Source organism: Aythya marila (assembly GCF_965140915.1).
Source record: "Aythya marila genome assembly, chromosome: 1".
NCBI classification, from domain to species: Eukaryota; Metazoa; Chordata; class Aves; order Anseriformes; family Anatidae; genus Aythya; species Aythya marila.
In genome coordinates, this window is record NC_139042.1 from 63,343,188 (window position 1) to 63,355,595 (window position 12,408).

A 12,408-nucleotide genomic window follows, 5' to 3' on the forward strand; every position below is an offset into this window, starting at 1 on the left:
TGACACGACACTTGTGACCTGGGAGCCCTGCATAGATGTTTCTATTCTCGCTTCCTGGAATGCCATCAATATGGGTTGTTTTTACAGTAAGACAAGGTTTTATAAACAAAAATAATGATAATAATAAAAAAAAATCGCAGCATGAAAAGCTCTTTAGAGATTTAGGGGGCTTTCTTTGGATCCTACCAATTTAACCAGAAAATAAAGTCCCTGGCTCCTAATAGCAACCCTTTCAGTATCTCTCTGTCCAATTACATGGTTAAGGAATTATTTCTGGGAACTATAAGCATACATCAACACTATTTATTCATCGACAGGCCTACCATTTCACCGCAGATTTCTAATTCCAAGTCACTCATGCTTAAGGAGATCTAAATTGGTGGCTGCCATTTGAGTCATGCAGACAAATGCAGCAAGCATGGCAGAGGTAGACTTAAAAATAAATCTCTCATTTTAACAAGCTCAAAGCCAGCAGGTTTTTCTTCCCCCTTTAAATACAGACCTCCTTATTGTCTCGGCTGAGCACAGCCATGGGAGGTCATTACTGAAGGCTTTTGGTGTTAGAAAATTACATAGCCAGAAGTTTAAGTGTCCTTGCATTAACTTTTGATTTTTCAGCCTCTTGTCAGCAGAGGTCATTTCCTTGGTGCCTTTTGGGATACCACAGCAGAAGGAATTTTACATCACCCGTACACTTTTGCTTGTCTTTCTGCCTACAGGAAAAATTCCCCAAATTCCCTCGTTACCTCACGAGCTAGATAACAAATCTGAAAGCACACAGCACCGCAAATCAGCTAACAACTGTGTTTGAAGAGGTATTTGCCATATGAAGTCCGGAGACATCACTCAAGACACAGTCGGAACATTATGGTGGAGCCTCTCCTCCCCCAGCCACATGGAGGAACATGTTATATTCATCCCAGCTACCAACCTAGCGCTCTGTGTTAGGTTCATATTCTCCTCCGAGAGATTTTATTTGGAATAAAAATAAAATTTTAAAAATCTGTAGTGCAGTGGGGCTACACAAATGCTTCAACACTGCCCATATATTTAGGGCACCATACATGCAAAACGCTTGCATTGTTCCGAGCCCTAATAGTCTGCTCAGCCATAACATTGCCCCTTCTGCTGGAAGAACACGACGGATGAATTTACTCACTAATGACCTTTGAATGAGATGATACTTAATGAACTGTGGATTATATATACACATTTCTCTATCAAGCATATTAGTGAAGCTTCAGTATGCTGGAAACACACACACGTATGTGCTATAAAGCTTACTTTAATTCAACTCAACTGATCCTGGGGGAAGGAGCAGGAAAGAGCCATCAGCTGGGCCCTTTGGCAAGTCCCCTGCTAATCATTGTCACAAGTGCTGGCCAAGGGGCAAAGATATTTAAAACCACACCCCAGCAAAACACCCGTGACATCTGGAAAGGCAGACTGGACAACAGGAAGTGTCTGGTCCAATGCATGCTATCCAAAAGAGACTAATTAACAAAAGAGATGTAATCAAGTCTGCCTTAGCCATGGAAAGACCACATCTTGGAGGTCTCTTCCAACCTTAAGGCTTCCGTGGTTGTAATGAAAGCAAGCAGATCTCCAACCCAAGCGCACTCGCTCTCCGCTGGCTAACTCCCCAGAGAAGTTAAAATGTAAGGAAACATGGAGATAACATCTGATCCTCTCCAGCCTTGTGGAGCTCTGCAGAAACACAATCTTCTTTCTGAAGGAATCAAAAGTCACCACACGAACACTTCGAGCTTCCAGTTAAATGCGTGCTCATCTGCCATGTATCTCTTCAGCACAGTACTGGCCTTGTCCCCCATGCAGACCTGACGAGCAAGAGGTCGCAGCACTCAAACCCCATGATTTATTTCCCAAGCCAACTTATTGTAAGCACAAGCCCCAGGGCTCCTGAATGTTTTCTTCCGAAAGAACAGCTCAATGCCTCCCTCCCTGTCCCCTCTGCCCCAACAGCTCCAGCATGTGCTTTTATTTTGGTGTGGCAATTAATGAAAGCGCTGCCCACACGGCCCTCCATCCTCTGACAGGATCCTCCAAAACACTACAGCTAGCCCTGCTGGAAACCCAAGGATCTTTCTGAACCGAATGAGTTCAGGTTCAGCTTCCAAGTCTTGAGATAAGCTGGAGAAACTTTATTCACTCAAGGAGGAGGAGGAACACTGAGGGGGCCCTCCCTCAGCCCTCCAGCGCAGGTTGCGCATCAGTAGGCCGCACACCAGCAGGTCGTGGCCAACACCAGCGCTGCCATTATTTCAGGTTCTTCTAAACAGCTGACACACACTGTAAGGGCAAATCAGCCTTCTTCCAAGCTGAATATAGAAGCGTTTTCAAACCGAGCTGCTTCAGTGAAGAGCGCTGACTCTAAAACAGTGTACATCTTTCATACAGCACCTTCCACAGACATCTACACGACCTGATCCCTCCTCAGGGCACCTTCCCTAGGAGCTTCCATACCTGCTGTGACAGAAGAGATGCAAAGCTTTGTTGGGGGAGAAAAAATAAATAAAAAAGAAAAGGAAAACATCAAGAATAGCCAAATGGATTCGGACCTTCAAGCATGTTCCCCGCTCACCAAGCACTTACTTGTTCTGAATGCTCCAGGGAGCAGGAATACCAGGAAACCTAAAACAGAAAGTTCCCTCCGAGTGCTGTTTCCCTCATAAAATAATCCAGCTTCAAGCCCCCCCATTCTAAGGTATCTATTTCTGAATGTCCCCCGATGTATATTTTGGCAATGGATATTTTAAAGGAGGAGACAGGGAAGGAGAAGAGAAATTACTGTGTAAAACAAGTGGAACGAAAGCAAATGCAGAAGAGAAATCTAGTTTCAAACACAGTGAATGTGGACTTTTTTCTGGAAAAAAAAAATATATATATATATATATATATAACTCTAATTTTGTTCAGTTTTAGCTGTTTTACTAACCTCCAGAGGCAAAGCTGCAACTTTAACTCCTCACATATCTATCAAAATCACTGCAAATAGCATTAACTGGGAGGTTAGCTTCACAAAGTACATCTCAAAGTAGAAGCATTTCTTTAGTTTTAGGCTGGGCTGCAAAACCTCGTGCTTGTTTCTCAGTATCAGAGGATTCACTGAAGTAGTTTTGTTTTTGTTTGGCACTGGTACTTCAGTGAATGAAGTGAAAGGGTTGCATGATGAATAATAATGAAACCCTCAAACCAAAATTCTTTGTCTATCAATTTTTTTTTTCCTCTAAACTGCTTTTGTGCCTGTAAGTAAGGACTATTAACATGCCACAGACAACTCCACATCCTCTGACTGTTTTAAATGGTTTGGAAATACTGGATTCATTCTGTTGCGTGAACTGAAGACCAGAGTTCACATCTCAGTGTGAGCTGGAAGCAAAATCAGTCTGTACAAAGGAGTACGCTTGCTTGTTTCTCCTACTAAGGTTTTTCTGCTGCTTGGCTAATACAACCTACGCTATGCTTTGCGGCCTATGTAAAGGGGTGGGGGGGGGGGAAGGAGAAGAGAAGGTTTATTCAGAGCAGACAGAGCAAGCCAGATAAAATCTGAATACATTTCAGTCCCCCACTAGACAGGGAGCTACGAGAAGGCAGGCAAGTAAGACAGGCTCTTGAAGAGCCAAAGTTGGCAGATGTCACCGTAGCTTCCTTACAGCACGAGGTATTTTTAAGAAGTTGTGTATTTGCCGCACAGATTTGGCAGGCTACTTGCAGCAGGAAGTGTACGGCACAGGAGGCACCACCTAAATCCAAACATATCCCCCATGGCCATTGTGAGAGTGCAGGCTGCCGTCTTCCAGACATCTGCTGAGCCCAAGCAAATTGCTCCTCGTGTCCTTGTGCAGAGATGGACCGTGCTATAGCCACAACCGCCCCTGTTACACAGAGAAAGAAGTAAAGCAGTACGCATTTTGTCTGCCCTAACATCAGAGCAGAGGCACAAACACACTAGCTATAGTTATCATCCTCACTTGACAGTTGCTGGTTTGGCTCAACGAGGCTTACAGGGATTATGATAACTTTAAGCAGCAGCCGCCTGGCCCCTAGTCACCTCCCAAAATATTCTGTAAGACGACACACACAAACAACAGAAGTCACATTACAGCTGCATTATTTTATCTTTATTTTTTTAAATCACTTGGAGCAGCCTACAACACCAACAATTGTTACTCACATGGGTGGCTTTCCGTGTGAATAAACGCTCTCATTCATAAACCCTGCCTTGGGTCTCAAGGCTCACTTCATTCTCCTCTGTCCATTAAGTCTTGCTTCCCTTCCTGGCGCTCTTCCCAGCTGCCTTCCTTCCCTACACAGCCGTGCAGTCCTTGCCTTAAATAATATCCCCGACCGGGCTGAAGTTGCATCCATACCCTTTTCCTCAAAGCCTTGGGATGCTTCAGAACTGAAATCCACTGACACTAGGAATTGAAGCCATGGTCAGATACAACTGAGCACAGATGATGGCAGAGCCCAGAGGCTGGGAGCACACTGAGGAGCAAGCCAGGAGCGTGGGAGAGAAGCTAAAGAACATGCAGACAGCAGAAGACGTGCTGCAGCACCCAGTGCAACACCTCTGGGCTGGGGAAAGCTGTTGTGTCAAGGAGGTGAGCTGGCAACTTCAGGAGATGGAAACGCTAACGGAGCTAACTCAGACACGACGGCTAATCTCGGCCACGCTCCAACTAAGGGAAGCAGCTATGTGCTTAAAATTTGAGAACTGGCCCGCAGCCAAGATGTTATCAGAACATGAGAGAAGTCTAGCTATGCAGCCGCGGACTCCAAAGATAGGAAAACACAGCGTCCGAGCAGGCCTGGAATTAAAAAAACATTAAATATGGCAGCAGAATCACTTAGAGAAAGCTTTGAGAGTTAGTGATTGACTTTGTTACCAGATCTGAAACCGAGACAAAGACACAACATCCTCCTGTTGAAGAGAACAGCCTTGGCTATGAACTTACAGCACTTTTCACCGCACACTTACAACCTCACTTTCCTTCACTGGAGACTATAGGGAGGGGAAAAAAAAGACTGCGGGTGGAGAAAGTGCTTCTGGCTTCATTTTCTGTTTCATTCAGGCTTTGATCACTATGTTTAGCACGTGAAAAATTCCTCGGTGCAATAGCCGAGAACTAAATAATGACAGACCCAAGATGCTTGGCTCATCTCTCTAAAGCACACAGCGTCTGCCATTTGATTCTCAACGTGCGACGGTGTTTGCCTTTATTCATATCCTTGAAACAAATTTAGAGATGTCACATTCCTTCCATTCTTCACCTATGATTTGAGAAGCTGCCTTGATTTCCTGTTGCAGCTGACACTGCCCTTTAAGTGAATGGAAACATCTGATGCAAACAGCCAAGGCAAAGTCAGTCCTAATGCCAGCAGGCCAAGAAAATTTATCCTCGGGGACGACCTGCAGTTAGAACAAGCCCTGGATGGCGGAGCCTCAAGTCTGGGGCTGCTCTTTGAGAAAGGTAAATAGATGTTTCAGCAAAGGAGATTAACAGGCAGAATTATTCAGTGCCTTTATTTATGATAGCAATATAAATATAGGCCATGCAAAGCAGAAAACTGCATTAAATCCCAGCTCTAACTGCCCTCTCCCTCGTATCTTCTGACTTGCATGTGACCTTCTCAGAATTTCCTAAAAGCCCGTGCCAAGCAGTTTATGAAAACAGTGCTGCTTGAAGGGTTTGAGCTTCTCTTCCTGGGAACCTGGAGAGCTTGCTCTGACCGACCCACGTGCTGATCGTGCTTGTCCAAAGATCCCCAGGGAAGTCGGATGACTCTGAGCATAAAGAGGGCTTTCACGTTGCTCTGCGATTTCTTAGGAAGACCAGCCCATGTCATAACCCCGATTTCTTTCGGTCAGATGCTACCAAGTAATCCTCAGAGCAGCCCTCAAGGCACCAGTGCCACCACCAGCTCAGCTGGAGCCAAGAGAGGCTAGATGGCAGGAACGACTTAAGTTCCTGATTGTAATTTATGAGTCCCACCTGACTGCTGAACAGAGAAGTTAAGGTTCACCGTGCTGGCTGCTCTCAGTTTTTCAGATACAAACTTAGATAAAGGGCACCAGGCTCAGAGAAAGTCTCTCAAGAGCGCTGGTAAGGGCACTGGACTGGGCAACAGGATGTGCGGGTTCAGCTCTTAAAGCTCTGCATGATTTATGTTTTGTTGATTTAAGAGGTTACTGCTCTCAGCTGCCTTCCCATGCCTCTGCCACAGCCTGATAAAACAAAAAACTTGTTGCAGAAGATTAGGACAGAGCTCAGGGAGGTAACTCCTTACACTGTCTCAGTGTAAAACGCAGGAGATCATGAGTCAAAGGCTGAAGGCTCTGCCACAGAAATCACACTCACACGGGAGCCAGAACTGGTCATTCATCCAAGTCCTTCTGGGAAGGAGAAGGACCTGTGTTCTTCCTCACATTTAGGAAACGTATTTAAACTTTACGTCAGGTGAAGGGCTGCCTGGAGAAACATACATTTCTGCAGTGCTTAACAGAAGCTTAATGACAAGGGGGGGAGGGGAGAAGAAAAAATGCATGTATTCATTGAATCCCTAAGTACAGAAGACAGTGTCTCAATGTGACTTTAACTACAAGTCTTCTCATGCAGATAAAAACAAACTCATTTTATGCAGACATGCTGGTAAAGGTAGGTTTTCCCCAGGACAAATAAATCTGAATGAGAAGATGCTGTTTCAGCATTGCTAGAGCTGCACACACAACACCTTTCGATTCAGCCATTCACACAAAAGATTCAGCTTTTCATAGACTACATGAAAATCAACTTCTGAGCTAAAGAAAAGACAGGGAGTTACCAGTATGAGTAAAAAGGCAAACACTGAAAGCTTACTTTGGCGGCCTGTGACCAGAGCCAGCCAACCCCATGTCAGCTATGAAGGGACGGGAGCAGAAGACGGGCACGGACAGCGTGGCCTTGTACGCCAGCCACACAGCTGGCCAGGCAGGACTCAGCTATTTTAGCCAAGTTTTGGCCCAGCTTCATGTCCCTGCTCCCAGCTAATCTCGTGTTCCACAGCAGCGACAGGTATTTCTCTGCTGCACACAAATTGCATGGGCCTTCAGGCACATAAACCTTGCCTGGGCACATAAACCTTGCCTGGCCATCATCTTTAGTCAGCCCTTAAACCAGGGAGAACAGGACTGTAAAGGATTTGGAGACGTCATCTGGAATACCACTGTTCTAAAGCATGAAGATCCCAAAATTTTGGTCCGGATCAGTTACATATGACCTGTTTAAAGCCTTCAGCCATAAACATGGGAATCTACTCCAGTGCCTCAGACTCTTCAGTAATAGGAAGCTTTTCTTCACAACAAACCTAACCTGAACTTCCTTCCCCACTGCAGTCTAAGTCCATCATTACTTGCAATATCCACACTGAACACGCAGAACAATTCCCCCTCTTTTTTTTTTTTTTTTTTAATTTATTTACCTATTTATATCAGCTCTCAGCCCTCTTCCCCAGATTAAGCAGCTCCTATCTTTTCACCTTTCCTCATCAGTTATGTTCTCCTGACCTCTGACCGTGGTGTTGCTCTGCTCTGAAGTCACCTCAGACGATGGAAAGAGCTCAGCTCCACGGGAAACCAGAAACCTTCCAGTTTCTGCAGAGCCTCAGCACACCTCCTCAAGCTTTCTAATGATCTCTGAAGACAGATGGAATTTTTCCCACTACATGAATTACACTTGTTGCTTACGCCTGCTCCTGAAAGTTATTTTCTCAATAGAAAAATAATTGGATTAGCTGAAGGAAATGACATCACCTATTAGCATACAGCCCTCTGCCCCCCTCCTTCGTCCTCCCTGTGAAGGACTTTAATGATCAGCAAGCAGAAACACCCACTGTGCCACTGCTGGTTGTGAGCAGTGGGGCTACAGTCACTTGAATCAGCACTGAATTTAAATGAGTTATGAAGTCAGCTCTGGAGAAACAACTGGTTCAGGGCCATTGCGTGTCAGTTGTTGTCAAAAGCACAAAGAGTCAATGGCTTTTCACTTTTTTTGCTAATTAGGTACACTACAAAGAGGGAAGTGATAGCATCATCACAGAAAAACACTTCCTATAATTATCTTTAGCCAATCTAAATACCTCAAGAATCAGAAGGCTCAATTATGGACACCAGTAGATCACATCAGAAAATAAGCTGAGGAACAAAGACTTAAGGGGAAAAAATATATGCAAGAGAAAACTTAAAGTGACTTAAGGGAATAAAGTCCACTTCAAGCTACTCAGACTCACATTCTTAAGTGTGTTAGGTACTTGGGGACTGGGGGAATTATTTACTCTACTTCCCAGAGTAAATTATTTGCAATAACAACACAAACAATAGATTCCTGACTATACTACTCAACTCTCACTCTTTTCCCACTTTATCTCTTAAGAGAAAAATGACTTTCCCTTGCTGCTACTTTACCCTCAACAAAAAATATATATATAAAGAATTTGATTTGTCAGAGCATACACATATCGTATATGCCCAGCCTTGTTCCCTTTAGATTTTTAATCTTGGGGGATTTCCAGGAGAAAGTGTTTTAACTTTCGCTACACGCTTCTTGTTCTGTTTCTTTCTCCATTTAGCTACTATAATCTCACAGGAAGCATCCACGATAAGGGGAGGCTGGAACAACAGATACCTGTTTGCATTTGTTGCAGCTGCACAACAAAAAAAAACTCCCTATCTTCAGCAAAACTTCACACACAGCTGCAAAACAGAGCTCAGAACTGAAGAGCTTAGGGAAGCTCAAAACAAATACTGCAGAAAGAAAGGAGCACCAGCTGTACATTCTTTGGAGAACAGTTTATATGGCTTGCCTCAGTGCAGACGTTTTCCCATATACACAGCTCAGAATCATGACACTAACACTTTTACCAACAGAGCGTGCTTAAAACTGGAAAAATGATCGTGCACCCTCTGAACTCCCCTAAAAAGTATCTAAGGCACATTACACAAACACAGGAAGCAGAAAAATAGTCTAGGGTACTGAGAAGAGTTAACAACACACGTGTACGCATGGATTTATTACCATAATGACTTCTCCACTATTTTGGTCCTGAAAACCTCCTCCTGGTCCAGGTTTACAGTACAGTAGCAATCCCTCATCTTGTTTGGCCCCGGATACGTAGGAAGATTTTTGGCTTCGCCTAAAGACGAGAAAGGAAAAAAAAAAAACAAAACACAAAGATTACATATTAAGAAGTTAACCACATATGTCAGCTATCAAACTAATGCAGCACCAGCAGCACGGCTAAAGCAAGATGCTGTGTTATATTTTAATTCCCAAGCGATCAGTCTCTATTAAACAGAGCAGTACATTCTGTTTCCAAGAGAGCAGCTCCCGACAGCCACCCAGTTCGGAGCTCAGCAGGAACCAAGACCAGCAACAACTCAACAGTTTGTTGCCTCCGATCTATCCGCATGTGTTTGGGTGGGTATTGCTTCCTTCCCAAGTTTTGCTTTTGATCAGTCTGCCCGTAAGATACCCGGAGCACAATATAATAAGGTAATAAAGCTTCCAGCCCATTGATTTCAGCCTAAAGATGTTGTCAGGACACAGCAAAGGAGGGCAGATCCCCAGCTCCTTCGCTCACCCAGATGTTGAGATGGACTATTAGCACGTGCCCTGGGAACTACACTGTTCTCTCCGGGTAATAATACATGGAGTAAAAACAAAAACATAAAAAATAAAACGAAAGCAGCACACGCCAAGAGAACAAAAGTTTGTTTGCCAGTAGGGAAAGGAACCCCAAGTGACAGGCACAAATATAACTTGACAGCAACAAATATAACAAATATAACTTTTTATCAGATGTCTGCGGTTCAGCCTAAGCGCATCTCACTAGACACATGCCTTTCCCAGTCTCCGGCTCCCAAATAGCTTTACTATTTTAACAGAACCATCTCGCATGTTACAAATCTGTCTTCAGTCAAAACATGCTTTTCCCCTTCTGCAGCTTTGTTTAATGGCAAATCTGATGCAATGGGCATGTCAACACTGAAGGACTGCAGCAAGGAAATACCAAGCCCACCAGCACCCTCAGCTTTAAAGGATGAGCACGAAGTGACACAGGACTTCACATCTTCTGTACCTCTCACACACACTTTTGTCATGGCATGCCCTTAGAAAAGCCACACATCCACACTTCTCACAAACTGCCTAGGGATGGGTGATTGTATCCACTTTCTAAAGCTAAACACAGAATCACACAGAATCACAGAATCATCTCGGTTGGAAGAGACCTCAAGATCATCGAGTCCAACCTCTGACCTAACACTAACAGTCCCCACTAAACCATATCCCTAAGCTCTACATCTAAATGTCTTTTGAAGACTTCCAGGGATGGGGACTCCACCACTTCCCTGGGCAGCCTGTTCCAATGCCTCACAACCCTTTCGGTAAAGTTCTTCCTAACATCCAACCTAAAACTCCCCTGGCACAACTTTAGCCCATTCCCCCTCATCCTGGCATCAATAAATGCATGAAAACAATACTTCGTGTATCAATGCTCACTTCAGAGCACTTCTACAGAAGTCCACTCCCAACTCAGCTGATGCAACTTGATAGCTTTCCTCCCGCTTCCTGCAGAGCTGCGAGACACGGCGTTTAAAAAGCCGGCTCCACGTAACTCAAAGGTGTGACTGGAACATCTCTCAGCGTGCCCGGCGTGGCTTTACATTCAGCTGAAGTGTTAGCAACAGTTCAACTGCAGCAGCTCTGGCCAAAAATACATCAAGTATTACTGACAGCTTTTGTACAACCTCCACCGGAGTCTACTCTGCTGTGGTAAACCTCCAGCTTTTAGTCGTTATCTGCATTTGAGCAAATCACCCATCGAACAGGCTGAGCTCTGAGTGTCTGTCCTTTCTCTGCAGGCCCTGAACATCCCAATTGCTGTGTTTTCACACTAAAGTCACATAAATTCATCTCTTTTCTGGATGACTGGGTGAGATCCCTGTCAACAGGGAGAGTTTCAATTGAGGAGTGGTCAGCAAGGCTTCACCTGGACCTGCTGTGCTACTCTCCCAGCTCTTCCCAGACAGCTGATCAGAACTCTTCAAGCTCAAAATTAAGGAAAAATAACACACTTGCCCTTTTCCTCCACTTTTTCCACTTCCTACTTCAACACACAGAACAACTCCTGGGTTCCACGTTCCTGATTTCCACGCAGCTCTCTGATGCCACACGATAGGCATTTCACTGCTCCACGCCAACACTTCATCGCCTCACAAGTGCTCTGTAAGGACCCTATTTTAAAACTCAATCCTTCTCTTTGTTAGAGGACTTGCAGAAGAAAACCCCGCAATGCTAAAACAAACGCAGTGCAAAGGAGGATACCAGTGCCACCAGCAAGCAACCGCCTACACAGTCTGCAAAGCAAATTACACCACCACAATATTGGAAAAATGGGACACACAGGGAGAAAGATAGAGGGAGAAGACATTTTTTCCAGCTGGAAGAAAGAAATGACTGTAAAAGGCCCTGAAATGCCACGGAGGCCAGAACAAGGGATTAATTGACCGACCCAATATATTAATCATGTTACTGACTCCAGAAGGAGCTCGCATAAAAATGTGGTTTCTTCCCAACACTGACAGCACCCAATGGCTGTTTAGATTCCTCCAGCGCTGAGCAGCTGAGAAAGACAAATTTGTCAAGCTTTCAAGCACAGCTAAAGACTAACTCTCCAGCCAGACATTTTATGTCAACAAACGCGCTCTGTTAAGAGCTTCGGTTGCTCCTCAGATTCCTCCAAGACAAAAATGTTCCCTCTACGGCACGGCTTTGCTATCCGCAGCGAAGCTGAACAATTTGGTCGGTATTTCTTGGTCCTGCTACTATCGAAATGAAAAAAAAAAAAAAAGAAAGGGCAAAACACTTGATATAGTCATGCACCATTTCCGTATTTTCAACTGCGAAATCTAATGAGTTTGATTGATTTGGGCAAGAATCCCACAGTTTAACCTATCTGTGTCGAGGAGGCATCTTCACCACCTGCATTTTCAAGAGGCGGCTCCGTTCTCTCTTCCTCTTTGTATTTTGAGGCACCAGCACGATGAGAGACTGGAGGAAGGGTTTGCAGACAAAAGGTCAAAACGCCCACCTTTAAGACCTCCTGTCTTCCGCTAACAAGAAACGAAACGTTTCTGAAGATGTCTAAGGCCTTGATCATCTAAAATACACGCACTTTGTTTCGGGGCATAAGGCTTCCATTTGGAAGGCCTAGCAATAAAATAAGCAATTTAACTTTACAAGCCTTTTCCCTCTGTCCCTGTACACGTCTAATATAGATGGTCCTAACTGAACTGTGCGACGCGCTCAGCTTAGCACCAAGTATTTGAACTTTGCGTAGCTAAACTTA

The 12,408-nt window shown here is 44.5% G+C and overlaps 1 protein-coding gene across 3 annotated transcripts in view; it reads right to left on the reverse strand.

Moving 5' to 3' along the window:
• RASA3 (RAS p21 protein activator 3) overlaps positions 1-12,408 on the reverse strand; it is a 140,362-nt gene that overhangs the window by 67,625 nt on the left and 60,329 nt on the right. For all 3 annotated transcript variants that reach the window (XM_082755124.1, XM_082755125.1, XM_082755123.1), the window contains one exon: positions 9,075-9,192. In XM_082755124.1, coding sequence (XP_082611250.1) covers positions 9,075-9,151 — 77 coding nt within the window. In that variant the 5' untranslated portion in view covers positions 9,152-9,192. The remainder of the gene's footprint in view (positions 1-9,074; positions 9,193-12,408) is intronic.